This window comes from Penicillium coprophilum (assembly GCF_028826855.1).
Source record: "Penicillium coprophilum strain IBT 35676 chromosome Unknown utg000006l_segment0_segment0, whole genome shotgun sequence".
Taxonomy (NCBI): domain Eukaryota; kingdom Fungi; phylum Ascomycota; class Eurotiomycetes; order Eurotiales; family Aspergillaceae; genus Penicillium; species Penicillium coprophilum.
The window spans coordinates 3,224,101-3,240,276 of record NW_026622725.1 but is presented as its reverse complement, the minus strand read 5'-3'; the positions used below and the strand labels follow the sequence as shown (position 1 = coordinate 3,240,276).

Below are 16,176 nucleotides of genomic sequence, written 5' to 3'. Positions count from 1 at the left end.
TGACTGGAATAAAGTTGGTAGCCAGAGCCCTTGCAATAAGTTGTGAGACGAGGTGAGCAGAGTGAGTGTACTCATCTTGGAAGAACGGGGCGGGGTAAGTAATCAGCCTCAACAGTCGACAGCTGGAGATACCATGTCTCCGGGCTTTGCCTATGTCGTGATGTGGATGATTAGCTTTGATTTTGCAGAAAGTTCTCTGAGTGAAAAATCCCGGCTCCGGTCAAGCTCGTCAATAATTGACCCTCTGGAAGAATGACATTGTCAGATTGATCTGCTCGATGACAAAAGAAAAGCGGTTATAGGTTAGAGAGAGTTGACCTAGTCGCCAGCGTCGAAAAACAGCTTCCTTGGGCGCGCAAGGGAGATTGTTCTTGCTTAAAGAACTGCTTACTTCTATCAGAGGCCGATCAGACAGGGTTGCGTCTCTGGAATTAGGGGTGTTGGCAAAAAGCGACTCGCAATACCAATCGTCCACCGAGCAGAAGAAATGCCACAAAATTACACTAGATATTACAATTCTTGACTCAGCATGCACCTGTGTATAATAAGGACCTTCCTGCTGTCACCTCTATTCACACCATATTGGAGATTGGATTATTCTTCTGTCGAAATTTTGGGCTCCCAGATGTGATACTTCTGTTCATCGCTGGTCTTGATTTTTGCTGTACTAACGAAGAGAATATACATTTCGATTTATCCTATCAAGATAGTTCCATAAATTCTTATATAATGAGATTGATATCACAAGTCACAATCCGCGTCTTGCTATTTCATCTCCTGTTGTCTCATGACTACATAACATCTACCATATTTTGATCAAATCGCCCTGATCATGAATGGAGACCTACCAGCTCGCACAAGAGAAAGCTGGTATTGCTACAGAATATCCAGAAACTGCGTATCTTGTAAATGGCGTATCACCACTCTCTATTCTTGTATAGGACCTCCTATCTTTTTGACAGTCTTTTGCTAAACGCGTTTTTATATCTTTTTACGTGATATAGAGAGTATACTAGTAAATGATTCCAGAACATCAAATTTCAAGTCATGTTCACTTGGGTATTAGGGTAAGAAACGGAATTAAAACAAAAGGTAATTTAATTACTCCTAAAATAGGGCTTTAACTTTTATGTTTGTACGGAGTATTGTTTGGGCACTAATAGGCCCCTATTCAAAGCCCAATAGGCTATCACCCTGGCCCAGAGCCGACCGCTGGGCCTAGGGACTGGACCCAAAGCCCAGCCCAACCTCACCCGCAAATGGGCTGTGCGTTGGCAGTGGAGGAATAACATCTGCGAGGTTCAGGTAGTCACTGGTGATGATGGAATCCGTGCCTAACGCCTAATAAACCATCACAAGCTGGATAGGTGACTTGAAAGAAGGTGAGATGACCATGCAAATTATCCTGATGTGTGCTGTTTTGGCGAAATTCGATGCAAATTACTCTCGTCAATCTGAGCCAAACGCATACGCCAGTGGTAGCATACATTAACATTGCAAGATAATTTCTCTATCCATAGCATAGGGGGACTAGGTGTTCAAACACTTTCCGCGGCTAAATACCATAAACTGGACTTGCAAGTTATGATTTTCATATAACTTATATGAAACCATATAAGATTCCAATAAAACTACAGTGGTTTTGAGAGAGTACATGAACAGCATAAGAACAAAATAAGAAAGTTATTACATAAAGTCAGTCGATCATCGACCATCTAATGACAGAACAAGGTGAGTGAGTATTATCCAACCAATCACTCCGAGCCCAAGAAAAATTGACATGCTTAGAAAGTGAAAGCAAGAGCGAGAGCAAGGACCAGGGCACCGACAGCAGAGCCGGTGACACGGGTGGCAGAGCTGGCGGGGAGGCTTGGGGAGGCGGAGGGAGAGGAAGAGTCGGAACCAGAGCCAGAGTTGCCGGAGCCGAGGTTGCTACCACCGGTGACAACAGGAGAAGAGCCAGAGCTAGAGCCGGAGGGGACACCGGAAGCAGAGGCAGAGGCCGAAGCGCTCTTGGACTTGGGCTTGGTGGAAGGACGGGTGCCACCGGTCACAAGGGCGGAAGAAGGACCGACGGAGGAGCTAGCGGGGGAGCTGGCGATACCGGAGCCGGAGCCGGAGCCGGAGCCAGAGGAACCAGAGCTGGAGCCGGAGCCAGAGCTAGAGCCAGAGCCAGAGCCAGAGGAGCCAGAGCTGGAGCCAGAGCCAGCAGAGGCAGTGGTGGTGGCAGAGGCAACGGAGGAGAAGCCAGAGGCCGAGGTGCTAGAAGAACCGGCGGCAGAGCTGGAAGATGTGGAAGCCTTGCAGCTCAGGTCGTACAGGGGGGTGGTGTCGGTGGAAGAGCCAGTGACACCGAAGCTGGGGGAAGTAGTACCAGCATCCTCAAGGAGGTACCACCAGGTGTTGGTTACACCCAGAAGAGGGCAGGCAACCTCGTCCCAGTACTGCTTAGCGTTGGGGATGCTGGCCACAGCGAGGTTCTCAGTAGGGCCAGTAGTGGGCCAACCGGTCTCGGTGATCCAGACCTCCTTTCCGCCGGCGATAGCCTTGGTCTTCTCGACGCCCTTGTTGAAGAGGGACTTGGCGTCGTCGATGGAGTTGGGGTCAGTGTTCTCGTAGTAAGGGTATCCATCGAAACCGAGCCAATCGACGGCCTCGACGACGGCAGAGTTAGAGCCGTTGGTCCATGAGTTCCAGGTATCGACGTGGCCGATGGGGGCACCGCTCAGGGAAGTACCAGAGATGGCGGAGCGGACCTGGTTGATGTAGTCAGCAAGCTCGGCGGGTTCAAGACCGGGACCAGCGTTGGACTTGGCACCGATGACAGAGTTGCGGTACAGATCCTCACTGCCAACCGAGATACCAACGACGAGGTCAGTGAAGGCATCGCCGTAGGTGGAAATAGCATTGTTGAGGGCAGCAATCTCGTTGCTCATGTCACCACCGGAAGCCCAGAGACCAAGGAGAAGGGTGGTCTTCTCCTTGATAGCAGCGGGAATGGCCGAAATGGGGCCGTTGGTTGTGCCACCCTGAATCATGGTGTACAGACGGGCACTGGTGAAGGCATGGTCGGTTCCAACGAGGTTCTTAGCGGTCGAGAACTCGGTCTCGAAGTCACTCTGGGTCTTAATGCTGCCATCAACCTTGAGGGCACCGTAGTTGAAGCCCTGAGAGACGGCCTCGGAGGTGGCGATGGCCATCGCGAGGGCAAGGAATTGAGAGGAACGCATTGTGATGATTTAACGAGTGTTGATAGTATGAGATAGAAATGAAAGAACCTGGAGTAAAAGAATGTAGCCAGAAATGTTTATAAAAGGTAAGAAAATAGAAAGTGAAGTTGAGAGTGAAAGTGAGAAATGCAAACGGAAAAGAAGTCGCCTTCTAAAAACCCCGAAGACCCAAAGCCCTCTGAAGACCCAAAGCAAGGTTCCAGGCATGAAAATTCAGTCTAGATGCCGCCACAACGTAGTCCCGTGGATTTTGTGGGTCCGAACACGTTTGCCTGCCCACTTTAATTCTATTTCAACTCCTCCGATTGGTTGAGCCATCAATCAATTTATTCCAAAAATATGCAAAAGCTGTGTGGGTCTTGATGTATCCCATGGATCCCGAGGCTGCTTTCGATGATTTGCCCGATCTCCCCGGATATTTCTATCCGGCTTCGGAAAACAAAGGGTTTCTTCGACTCCCATTTCATAACCCAAGGTTTCATTTTATTGTACCCAAATAGTGGGTCGCAGACACCTTAAGGACGAATACTCCCGTAGTGAGTGTTGTACACCCCATAGACAAATATGATAGAGACACCACGGAGACACCCTGGTGGAGCATAGTGTGTCATTGCATGATCCAATCCAATTTCATCCTTGGAAGGTTCCATCAGGGGTTTACTAATGTCTCCTATACAGTCTATTATTAGGCAGCCCCTTTTTAAGCTCAACCCTTAATAGATTAACGATCGGCCCGTAGGGGCATCATTACGGATTAGTCTGTGGTCTACTATATCCAGTATGCTCCGTGTATTTGTAGCTGTCGAACGGTGCCTCGAATGTTTGTTTTTTCCTGTATGCAGTCCTGACGTACCTGTCATTCTAGCGTATGCAGGTGACACTGACACCTTCGTACCTGCGTGCTGGAAGTATATTTTATGATCCAATCATATCGATTGAAATGTATCATGCCAAATGGTCCAGACTACTGCGTGCTTTTGTCTCAACTTGATGTTGGCTGCTCGTACCTCCGAGCAAGATGACCAAAATACACTTGTTGGCGGCCAACACAGCCTGATCTTGTATCCGGTGACTTTGACCTCGACGATATGGTTGACGTCTGTAATGATATTTCAGATGTAGGTGACTGACGGCTTATAGAAGAACAGTAGTGAATAGATATCATCTTATCACAGCTGAATTTTTATCAAATGATCACAATTTGTAGTACGGAGTACTCCGTATATTGTCAATAATGATAATGGAAGATTGAAAATTAGCGTGGTGCTTTGACATTATTACTTGGCAATCTGGTACATTTATGTGCACAAAATATTAAATTTAAACCACATACAAAGGTTTCTTGGCGCGGTGATATTATGGGATCAAGAACGAGACTGTTATTCCTCCTTTCAAATCATAGCTAATCTTTGGGTCATGTTGTATATGAAATTGGGCTATATGTATTATCACAGTACTATATTTAGCAACTGTCTGCTATCTGCGATAACTGGAAGAGGGGTAATCGTCGGACTTCGAAGGTGCCCTCACTTCCTCTCCTCGACATTAGTCTGAAAGTATGACAATCACCAAGGAAAAGGTTCAGGAGGTCTTGAATAAAGCCGCCCTCCGCTCTAGAGGCCCAGGAGGTACGATCGCTGTCGTAAAAGATGGCAAAGTCATAGGCCAACGCGTGTGGGGATTCGCCGACCTGGACCAACGGATCCCTATGACGGCTGAAACGCAACTACCTATCTGTTCAATCACCAAACAATTTGTGTGTGCGCTGTTGATTGATTTGGAGCGCAATCCGACCCCGACATTAGCTGCAAAAAGCGATGTCCGGAAGCAGCTCTCAGACCATCTCACCGAACTAGTAAACCCGGAGCTCACCCATGACGGTGAACTCACAATTCAGCGACTATGTGACATGCAATCCGGCTTGCGCGACTATTGGGCTATGACCACCCTCTGGGGGTCCAAGCCCGACGATGAGTTCCTAATCGCGAGAGACTGCGGTCCACTGATTACTCAAACCAAGTCATTCCATTTCGAGCCGGGAACGGAATATTCCTACTGCAATTTCAACTACCACATAGTTGCCCGAGTGATTGAGCGAGCAACTGGCGAGTCTCTTGACAAACTGCTCGAAGAAAGAATACTCCGCCCGGCTGGTATGAGCACGGCATTCCTTTGCCCCAACACCGCACATCACCCACCACCATGTGTCGGGTATGAGGGCAACGAGGAACTAGGCTTCACAGCCGGTGTTAACAGAATCGAGTGGTCTGGTGATGCTGGACTAGTGGCTTCACTCAGTGATATGATCGCGTATGAGAAATATCTCGATCGCTGCTACGCTGATCCACAAAGTTGGTACCATACCGCTATCGCTGATCCGAAGTTCAAAGACGGCACTCCTGCGACGTACCGTTACGGGTTAGATCACAGTGACATTGAAGGTGTGAACACGATCGGACATGGTGGTGCGTTGCGAGGGTATCGACTGCACCGGCGGCACTCACCGCGCGATCGTCTGTCCGTCGTAGTTATGTTGAACAGTGAATCCGACGCAGGCGGCCTCAACACTGAGATTTTCAGGGAGCTTTTGGAACTACCGAAGTCTGAGACAGCGCCTGTGCAGCCGGCCGCTGATTGGGTAGGCGCGTTTCTTGACCAGGATACCCAGCTGTCGATTGTCATCACTAAGGGTACACGGGATGGAGAGGTGGCCATCCAATACGATGACTCTGCTACGCCTATCAAGCTTAGTACACCGACTCATGGGAAGTGTGATTCTATGGCAGCGACGATTGATGGGGATTCATTGAGTATTCATCGGGTGGGAGATAACCGGATCCTGAGTGCTCGACGTATTGTCCCGAAACAATCAACCCTTAGAGATACTTCATTCCAGGGTGTCTATCACGGTGCTGAGATTGAATCTACCTTCCACTGCACTGGCGAGGATGGTATGCTATATGGTGCGTTTGATGGATATCTAGGTCGAGGCAATGCCACTCCGATGAGATATCTAGGCGATGATGTCTGGGTTTTGACTTGTCCGCGTGGCTTGGATGCACCAGCCCCAGGAGACTGGACCATTGTCTTTTCTCGGGATGAGCATGATGCAATCCAAGGGTTTACGATTGGTTGTTGGCTGGCAAGGAAGGTTGACTTTGTGAAAAAGTCCTGATGCTTTTGTATCACTACGTGTCAGATACAGTCAATTATAGTCACTGATCCCTCGTACATTTACAATCGCTGTCTATTCCCATCTGCAATGGTTTTATTTTCAAAGCGGCTGATACTTCGCTCCGACTAAATCTTTTGTGGTGACTCTCTCACTAGGAGAAAGGCACCCATGTCCCAATGGACGAAATCTGTCTTGGATTCTCCAAACCGCCCGATGCTTTGAGCTCGGTAAAGTCATCCGTAACATTAGAAACCGTCTTTTGTTGTTTGAGCATCAAATACGGTCATTAGCAAACGTTCCTGTCTGTTGGCTAGGTTGACTTGGTTGAGCTGGGATTTTTCTCATACGGATATGTAGGAGTAAAGAAAACAACTGCATATAATCAGTCCCGCCACATTTGTGATACAATCTAAGCATTTGGGAATTGATCGCACCGGCGCGCTATCTATCAAAATCACAGTCATATTGATTGTGTCGAGCAAAATATGTACAATATTAACACACTCAGTACCAGCACACGCTTTTCTGCGGTTTAATGTTCGGAAACGAAGATACCGGCCATACCCATGCCCTATTTAAAGGAATTAGTATACCATAATATTGGAGTCATAACGATTGGAGGTAACTCACAGTGCCAACACACATCGAGGTCACAGCAACTCGCTTATCCTGTCGACGAAGCTCAGACAGAGCAGTGACAACCTGGCGTGCGCCGGTGGCGCCCAGAGGGTGACCAAAAGCACTTTGAAGCATCAGTATGAAATCAATCAAATTAGGTCAAAGATCACTTACATAGCACCACCACGCGGGTTCACCTTGGACTCATCCAAGGCCAGCTTGCTGACACAGTAAACACCCTGTAATGACGTATGTTAATCTTGCACATACATGGCCAAGTACTTGGTAAACTCACCATTGAGGAGAAGGCCTCGTTAATCTCGAAAATATCAATGTCATCCTTGCTCAAGTTGAACTTGTTCAAGATCTTGGGGATGGCAAGAGATGGACCAATGCCCATAATTCTGGGCTCAAGACCAGAAACAGTAGCGCCACAAAACTTGGCAACAATGGGTTGACCGAGTTGCTGGGCACGCGAGCGCTTCATGAGAACCAGGGCAGCAGCTCCATCGGTAATCTGACTGGCGTTACCGCCGGTGGTGGCACTAGGGGCCCACTGGGGGAAAGCAGCGCGGACCTTGCCGAGGGATTCGACGGTAGTACCATAGCGGATACCATCATCACGGTCAACGACGATATTCTTAACCTCACCGGTCTTGGGGTCTTTAATTTGAGTCTTGACGGGTACGATCTCGTCCTCCAACCAGCCAGCCTTCTGGGCGCGCTCCGCCTTCTGGAAACTCTTGGCAGCGAAGGTGTCGTGTTGCTCGCGCGTGATGTTAAACTGGTTAGCTACATTCTCCGAGGTCTGACCCATGGGCTGAGAGTTCTGAGATGCGATCGGGTGCTTATTGATCTGCTCGGACATTTCGGGGGCGCCGCCGTCGGCGTTCTTGCTCATGCTCTCAGCTCCAACGGCAATTCCGACATCGATGGATCCGGCGATGATTTGGTTGGCGATGTTTTGTACGGCCAGAAGACCGGAGGAGCAGAATCGGTTGGCGATAGAGGCCGCTGCTGTTACGGGGAAGCCTGCTGCCAACACGGCGGAACGGGCGATATATGCGGAGCCGGGGGCGAGGACGTTGCCTACGCAGACATCTTCAACAAGGTTGGGGTCCAAGTTGGACTTCTCGCGAACGGTCGTGAGAAGTGACACGAGGAGGTCATCCACGGTGGTATCCTTTAACCCACCCTTACGGGCCTTGGTGAGCGGCGTGCGGGCCAGGTAAGTGATCACCTGCGAAGTGGTTAATTTATGTCATGAAGGACCTCAAGATACCTGCAATCAACATACCACATCATCTGGATTCTTGGCCAGAAGCTTCTGGCGGGCCGAGCCGGGCGCTGCCAGCTGGCTGGCGACAGAGCTTAGACGTTGTTGTGGTGAAGACATTGCAAATAAGAATATGTGTAGATGAAGAAGAAGAAAGAACGTATTTAATAAAATATTGGATAGCTTTCAGATGCTAAAAAGAACCGCGGCTTCTCCATATTTCCCCACACCGAGGCGATGAGAAACACAGAACAAACCGACGTGCTCTTCCGACATTTTTGAGCCGATTGGAAGTGCCGGGCCTTCGGGTCACACGATGTATGATACTGTAATCTTTGTTCCTCGGCCTGGAATTCAAGGGTTTGATTGGACAGAATGGAGTATCATAACCGTCTCATGGCCCCACATGTGTATTGACACTGGATGGCGATGTCAGGGTATATTCACGGAGCATGATGGCTTCGAGGATGGATGTCTTCATATCCATGTTGTCTTGAGCCTTAAGTCGAATCATCCAGGTCTAGGACAACTGGTGACTCCCAAAGCTGGGGAAAGCTAAACCCGGGGAAAGGCGAATATGGGGAACTATCCTTGTTGACTCCACTTCGAAATCGTGAATATGGCCAATCCAAAGAGCCGTTTAGGACATTGCATATTGCTATTGCACACGGCAGATGGATTCTGGCTAATTTCCGACCAAGGCCCCGAGGCCTACGGATATGAAGGGTTATATCTGTCGCAATGTTAGGTTCTGACAGCTTCGATTTTTCCAGGGGATCGACGATACTCCTTTTTGCAAAAGCATCGCTCATTTTCTCCAATTGTCTATTAATTGTTGAGCTGTATACCAAGAAGCACTGGACTAGGGAAGCCCAGCTCTGTCGCAATGGACGTATTCTCTGAAGTTGGCGCGCCTGCGGTGGCCATGGCATCCGCCTTGACGGTGGCCGCTGGTGCATATCTGAATGCAAAGCTTGCTATTTCCACCGATTTGCGAACAATCGCCGGTGATAAAGCTGCTTTGAAACGGTTAAACGATCGTATCGCAGCGCTTGATGACTCACCAACCATATACAAGATACTCGAACGGGCGGTGGAGCTTGAGGGACGAGGTACCACTGATGCGCTCTGGTTTGAGCATAAGACATGGTCATACAGCCAAATAAAAGACTGTGAGAATAGCCCTTCTGACGAGAGAGAGAGAGAGAGAATTGCGTTCGATTGCTAATGCGCCAGTCTGCAGTGGCCGACAGAATGGCCGCTCTTTTGAAGAGCCGTGATATCAACACCGGGGATACAGTGGCTATTTTTACCAGTAACTCTCCAGAAATGGTCGTGACTCTGTATGCTTTGTCAAAATTGGGCGCAGTCGCAGCAATGATCAACACCAGCTTGCGAGGTTTGTCAACAAAATCCCAATCCAGCTGGAAAGACGGCTGACATCAAGGACAGACGATACTTTCATTCATTGTGTCAACGTCTCCAGCTCCAAATTGATTGTCTCAACCGCAGATCTGTCTGAGCACATCTGCGTTGACCTACCACACTTCACATACAACATGGGGTCATTCGAAGGTACCGAGACAGGCTCAACCGAGCTCGTCACCTCAGAAACTCTCCAGCAATTCTCTCCGTCCGGAATGGCAGCAGCCAAGTGCACCACAAAGGATATCTGCGCCCTGATATATACCTCGGGAACAACGGGAAAACCCAAAGCCTGCGGTATCCGCAACATGCTCGCGATGATCACCTCCACCCCACTCTCAGTAGATGCCAACAACCCCGACAAATACCACCCATTCCGCGTATACTCCCCTCTACCCCTCTTCCATGGAACAGCCTTCTTCATTGGCCTATGCACAGCCATTGGCAACGGAGGAACCTTATGTCTCGGACGAAAATTCTCCGCCTCCCGCTTCTGGAAAGAGGTGCACGACTCAGGCGCAACACGCATCCTGTACATCGGCGAGTTATGTCGGTACCTTCTCGCAGCGCCGCCGTCGCCTTATGACCAGGACCACAAGTGCATTGTGGCAAGCGGTAACGGGCTGCGCGGAGAGATCTGGGAGAAGTTCCGTAACCGTTTCAACGTTCCCGAGATCCGGGAGTTCTACCGCTCAACCGAGGGAATTGCCAAATTCGATAATCACGGTGTTGGAGCTTGGGGCGCTGGCAAGATCGGGTTTTCTGGACCTATCCGCCGGTTTGTGGAAGATGTCACTTTCATCGTTAAGTATGATACCGATACCGAGATGCCTTACCGAGATCCTGTCACTGGGTTCTGTGTCAAAGCTGCGCTTGGAGAGGAGGGTGAGGCAATTGGCCGTGTCCGAGACCGTGGTCTGCTGATTGAGTATCTGGGTAATGAGGCAGCAACGGAGGAGAAGCTTCTGCGGGATGTGTTTCAAAAGGGAGACTTGTTCCAGCGGACTGGAGACTTGGTTGTTCAAGATGACTCTGGGTGGGTGAGGTTCCAAGATCGAGTTGGTGACACTTTCCGCTGGAAGGGTGAGAACGTTAGCGCAGGTGAGATCCGGGACCATATTTGCCGGATTGAGGGTGTGCATGACGCTGTGGTATATGGTGTGAAGCTTAGTGGGTAAGTAATGTGGCTGTCTTAATTTTCCTCTTTATCTGGCGAGACGGCATTGCTAATGCTCTCTACCAGATACGATGGTCAGGCTGGAGCTGCTGGTATTACGCTGGAATCACCATCAGTTGAGACAGAATTGATGTCGAATCTGTACAAAGAGCTCAAAAAGAAGGGTGTTCCTTCATATGCTCTGCCTCGCTTGGTCCGACTTACTGAGAAGTCAGCATTCCCTTCACGGCAATGATTTGTCTATGTCGCTAATCAAATTATTGTTTATAGAGTCGCCACAGGTGTCACTTTCAAGCAGGCTAAAGGTGAGCTATCAAAAAGGGCTGGAATCCTCGTCAGGATTGGGGAGGAGATGTTTTATACTGGCTGGATGGTACGAAGTACCAGAAGTTGGAAGAGCAAAGTTGGGCACAGATTGAGAGTGGTCAAGCCAAGATTTGAGTCTTGACTCGCCCTTAACCTTCATAATACCCACCAATGCCCATTCGCTATAGCAAGCATATAGACACATATTCGTTATCAGCAACTATACTCCTACAACAGGTGACCATACAAGAAAGGCGCCCTCTCCATATAAACCTCGCAATAAGTTATACTGATAAGGTCGCAGTCCACTCGAGTGGGCCCAAAACATAGCTGCAGAGCGAGTCCAGCATGTATGCAAGTATCGCTTACGAATTACGTCGATCAATGATGAGAGTGATCTCATGCTTTGTGAGTAACAAGATGGTTTACGACCACTGTTATCCTGATCATTAGTGCACCCTATGGATGACGTTAGACATTCAGCGCTTGCTTAAGGATTGATGCCAGGATATACCAACATTAACTATTATCTTCCATTTAGAATATCATTGTGGGCGGCTGTCACTTTTAGGTAGCTTATATATATGCTACACGTGTACCATTTCCGTTTATCATCATCATTGTCATTTCTGTGGAACTTGGATAATTGAGTGATGCGAAAATTTCAACAACTATCTGAGATGGCTTTTTGAAATTTGGAAGAGATGTTCAGAAATGAGATGATGGACCAAGTCCCCAACATGCCGTGCTGGTGATTCGATGTCGATCACCGATAAGAAACTGGAGTATAGTGGGTCAGATTGACTCCCCACTAGCATGAGATGAGAGGGAACAATTGCACAGATGTCAGTAACAGAACATGATGAGCCGATGAAGGTCATTGGGAGGATAATTTCTACTCCGTCTAGATAGATCTTCTATCAGCCACATGCAGGTACACGAAAAGTACAACCATGGATCGACCGAAATGGTATAGATCTGCCCCTGGGATCACGTGTTGAGGCGTCATCAAGTGACATCTCTTCCAAGGTTTCTCCTCACTCCAACTTCTACCTCCGCCTCTTGATCCCAACCCCACACTCTGCCTGAACGAGAAACTGTTTTCATCTTCAACTGCACATAGTCGAGATATCTACCATCTGGGTTTCCCCAAAATACAGCCGTCACAGCCATGAGGTTCTTATCAGCTGCCAGCCTCTTGGTTCTTACCGCTCCGCTAGCAAATGCAGCCGCTTTCTCTATCTTCGATCCCACCCAGGCTTCATTGAAGCCGAACAGTAACGAGGATTTCCCGGTCGAGGGTGATAACCCTTTGCAGTACTGTGCCAAACCAGATAATTACAAACTCGAGATTGAGTCGGTGGATCTGGCACCCAATCCACCTCTACCGTATGTCATTCACGCTGCGTGTCCTCGCCATGTAGTAGATCTCACTAGCTAACATCCTGGTGGTAACAGAGGAAAGAAGTTGACGATCTCCGCCAAAGGTACCCTGCTCGAGAGAATCGAGAAGGGCGCTACCGTGAACCTGGAGGTGAAGTGGGGTCTCATTACTTTGATCAAGCAGACCGTCGACCTATGCGATGAGCTAAAGAATGTGGATCTGGAGTGTCCCCTGGAGAAGGGCAAGATGGTCTTGACGAAGGAGGTGGATCTGCCAAAGCAGATCCCACCGGTATGTTCTCTTTACAATATTTTACAACCAGACAAGCAGCTAACGGCGCTTTTACAGGGAACATACTCTGTTCTTGCTGATGTCTACAACAAGGAGCAGAAGCAGGTCACTTGTCTGAAGGCGAATGACATCGTGTTTCACCTCTAATCCTGTCTATCTTGGACATTGCTTTGCATCCACTCACCAAGTGGCATCTCTCGATTTGCTGAATTGTCAACCTCATTAGCTTATGTGCTTGACTCGGAGGTCAAGCATCTGCAATGCTCTTTTCCATGCCCTTCTCATGACTACTTCAATACTTGCATTCTGTTGTTTCAAGTTCTATAATGCGTTGCAGTACTTTCGGATATCATTTGGAATTCTTCATTTCTACGCTGTTTGCATTTGTTGTCTTTTTTACAACCGTTTGTATAAACCATAACTGAGTACGACTGTAAACTGTACAGCTACATATAGCTGTGGCTACAATATATAATCATGTCATCTCCACTGACTACACAACATATATAAGACAAATTCCGTATAGCCACGAAGAGAATATACGTAAAGGGTATACGAACTCGTTCCAGTTGCGTTGGGTATCTTCCCTATCTGATATTTCCACATTTTCTTCCCAATTATGCTCAAGCGCCGGGATCATCAATGATAGGACCAAAGGTGTTGCCGAAACCAATTCACCATTTCCCGGCTAAATGACAACGACAAAATATTCACGTAAAATAAGCCTACTCTCCAAACAGGCGACGGACACGCTTGAGAACACTGTCCTTCTCCGGGTCGTATGGGTGGTCTTTGCTGGGGATTTCAAGAACAGCGGGGAAAGGATCGGCGAATGCGTCGACGATGTGGCGGATACGTTCTGCGATCTGAGGTTGACACACATGTTAGCTGATATGTATGTAATGAGATTCGAGCGCTTCAATTATTTAGCGCAGCATATGGAGGAGCAACCCACATGCTGGTTGATCAAGAGCACAGCAATGTCTTTCCTCTCCTGGGTGAAGTTCTGGAAGGCCCGTTCGATCTCTGACGTCTCGGTCTTGGAATCAACGACAAGGAAGTTTCTTTGGGAGCCTGGTGGTTCAGTCACATGCTGTAGAAAGAACCAGTAGGTTAGCATGGCGGTCTATATAAATAATGTCATAGAGATGTGACGTATATGGGGTAGTGAGTAGTATCATACCCCGATGCCTGCGAGCAAAAGACCAGTAACGGAGCTGCATAATAGGTTGAGCTAGATTAGCCAAGCACGAGAGTTTGAACCAAGAGGATATTGGAAGAATGGTATTTACTCTTCATCACCAATGACAGCAAGGAACTGCCGGTCCTGGGTTACCAAGTTAGCGACCGGAGGGGTCATTCTATCGACTTCATGCCGCGTACCTTGTACGTTGCGGCCGGTGCCGCCATGATGAAAAAGAGGGAAAGAAACTGAAACTTCCAAGAAACACAGTTCTCGAACTAGTAATTCGAGATAGATCAAGTAAATGACAGATCTGGTCCAGCTGTTCGTTGATCGCCGTGGTTATCGCCGAGAGCTTCCAATTACATAAGCTGATGCAATTTCTCAGATTTGTTTACTCCAGTGCTTCATTGTCCGCAAACAATCGGGAATCGCCTTTGAGTCAACCATCACAGTTGATGTGCTTGCCTTATATTATCAATTAGATCGAAGTTGCTGAGGAACAGCTTCTGTCTACTAACACCATCCTCTGACATCATGCCTCGACTTGTACGCCGCCGCCCGCTCTCCGAGCGCATACTCTCATACGTGAATCCATATGACTTTTTGCTCTGGCTTTCTGAAGAATTCGAAGGTGGTGATTGGGACCAACTGGAGAAAAACTGGTCTCTGCCTATCGGTATTGCGCTCAATTTGATCTTGCTCATTGCGCGAGCGAATAGTCGGTCCGGTGGTAGCAAGGCTTTCGACGATGTGTTCGGCGACGACGATGGCACATCTCTGCGTGGGTGGCTTGTATGTTACTCTGCGTCCCTTGATTTTGCCTCTCATTTCCTCCATAATTCCGAGATTTATGGATAAACAGCTAATCAGCCATGATTGTCCCGCTTAGGCCTCATTCATCGCTCATTTGATGGCTGTTGCGTCTGTGGCGAACGCTATCTACACGTTTCAGAAGAAGAGACGCTATCGCCTGTTTGAGAACTCTATTGACAACAACCCGGCGACTCCATCAGCGCATCGTGTACGCGTCGATTCAAGCCCCAGGATGCCTTCTCCTTTGCGGTATATCGCTACGGCGCTGTCATCAGAATCGGCACACTCGAGAGCACACCCCGACGCACAGAGAGATGTCTGGGAGCTCGCGATTTGGGATCCTTCACCACTTTGCCTCCGGCTCTTTTGCTTGTTCAGCCCTGGGCACGTCCTAGTATACTGGCTGTTCCTCCCAACACAGCTTTCCGATCCCCGACCCAGCGTGACGATTGTAACGACAATCGTTTTGACAGCTCTTCTATCTGTGCAGATGTCCTTCATCTCTTCTTCTTACACACAACAAGCCAAGGACCAGAAAGTTATACACAAGGAAGTCTTCAAAGAATACGACACCAAATATGTCCAACCTAGGACACATCCCGTGATGAGAGACGTTGGCACGCAATTCTCAGATCCGTATGCTGAACCACCGAAGACCGAGGACGAATGCAACAGGGTTGAAACTTATAGCCCCGCCGTCATAATTAACCGTGGTTTCAAAACCAGCCCCAACCCCAATTACCTCAAGCACGTTGACCCAGAAGGTTTCACCCCGATCCGCCAGTCGACTACATCTAGTCCAATCTCCTCTAGGTTCCAAGGACCCCCTCTCAACACCCCGAGCATGTCTCGCGATGGCTCCCCTATGGCGCGAGGTAACAACCGTACAACAATGCGACAACCGCAGTTCCGATCTACGGCAACAACAACAGGCGATGGAGGAAGCCTTGGTGTTTACAGCCATGCAAACTCTCCATTAAGGAAGTCTGCAACTACTTCATTCGACCGCCGCTTACAAAGCAACGGAGATTTTGTTTACAAGGAACGTGGTACCACACCCTTGATGCGGAGCTCCAGTCCACTGAAAAGAAGCAGTGTACCTGGAGGCATGAATTCAGGTGGCCCAGCTACCGTCAATAGATCAGATAACGTCAACACTCGCCGAGAACCCGGGCGATTTTAAGATGAATATGAATGACCAAATTCCATTCCAACAAGCATGGAACGTTGTCGCCTCAGTGTCAGATGCGCAGTTTCCTTCTTTCTTCCGAGGCATGCTGGTAAATGACGAGACA

General features: G+C 48.6%; 7 protein-coding genes across 7 annotated transcripts; 4 read left to right on the top strand and 3 right to left on the bottom strand.

The window, feature by feature from the left end:
• Positions 1-1,784: 1,784 nt before the first annotated feature.
• On the bottom strand, positions 1,785-3,230 carry bgt2 (GPI-anchored beta-1,3-endoglucanase EglC; the record flags this gene model as incomplete). Its single annotated transcript, XM_056681339.1, has 1 exon — positions 1,785-3,230. One exon carries the CDS (start codon positions 3,228-3,230, stop codon positions 1,785-1,787), a length of 1,446 nt encoding a protein of 481 aa, XP_056528721.1.
• A 1,558-nt stretch (positions 3,231-4,788) lies between these two features.
• Positions 4,789-6,405, top strand: N7500_010200 (uncharacterized protein; the record flags this gene model as incomplete). The annotated part of the gene is made up of 1 exon (XM_056681338.1): positions 4,789-6,405. The coding sequence occupies one exon, from the start codon at positions 4,789-4,791 to the stop codon at positions 6,403-6,405; it is 1,617 nt and encodes a 538-aa protein (XP_056528720.1).
• A 532-nt stretch (positions 6,406-6,937) lies between these two features.
• N7500_010199 (putative peroxisomal 3-ketoacyl-coA thiolase (Kat1)) lies at positions 6,938-8,419 on the bottom strand (the record flags this gene model as incomplete). Its single annotated transcript, XM_056681337.1, has 5 exons — positions 6,938-6,976; positions 7,036-7,147; positions 7,198-7,262; positions 7,319-8,263; positions 8,321-8,419. 5 exons carry the CDS (start codon positions 8,417-8,419, stop codon positions 6,938-6,940), a joined length of 1,260 nt encoding a protein of 419 aa, XP_056528719.1.
• Positions 8,420-9,185: 766 nt separating this feature from the next.
• On the top strand, positions 9,186-11,136 carry N7500_010198 (putative bifunctional fatty acid transporter/acyl-CoA synthetase (FAT1); the record flags this gene model as incomplete). The annotated part of the gene is made up of 4 exons (XM_056681336.1): positions 9,186-9,471; positions 9,543-9,698; positions 9,752-10,898; positions 10,968-11,136. 4 exons carry the CDS (start codon positions 9,186-9,188, stop codon positions 11,134-11,136), a joined length of 1,758 nt encoding a protein of 585 aa, XP_056528718.1.
• A 1,242-nt stretch (positions 11,137-12,378) lies between these two features.
• On the top strand, positions 12,379-13,029 carry N7500_010197 (ML domain-containing protein; the record flags this gene model as incomplete). The annotated part of the gene is made up of 3 exons (XM_056681335.1): positions 12,379-12,596; positions 12,666-12,882; positions 12,940-13,029. The coding sequence occupies 3 exons, from the start codon at positions 12,379-12,381 to the stop codon at positions 13,027-13,029; spliced, it is 525 nt and encodes a 174-aa protein (XP_056528717.1).
• Positions 13,030-13,607: 578 nt separating this feature from the next.
• N7500_010196 (H(+)-transporting V1 sector ATPase subunit F) lies at positions 13,608-14,292 on the bottom strand (the record flags this gene model as incomplete). Its single annotated transcript, XM_056681334.1, has 5 exons — positions 13,608-13,748; positions 13,838-14,008; positions 14,066-14,099; positions 14,175-14,209; positions 14,266-14,292. The coding sequence occupies 5 exons, from the start codon at positions 14,290-14,292 to the stop codon at positions 13,608-13,610; spliced, it is 408 nt and encodes a 135-aa protein (XP_056528716.1).
• Positions 14,293-14,602: 310 nt separating this feature from the next.
• Positions 14,603-16,064, top strand: N7500_010195 (Nur1/Mug154 family protein; the record flags this gene model as incomplete). The annotated part of the gene is made up of 2 exons (XM_056681333.1): positions 14,603-14,860; positions 14,958-16,064. The coding sequence occupies 2 exons, from the start codon at positions 14,603-14,605 to the stop codon at positions 16,062-16,064; spliced, it is 1,365 nt and encodes a 454-aa protein (XP_056528715.1).
• Between the last annotated feature and the right edge of the window lie 112 nt (positions 16,065-16,176).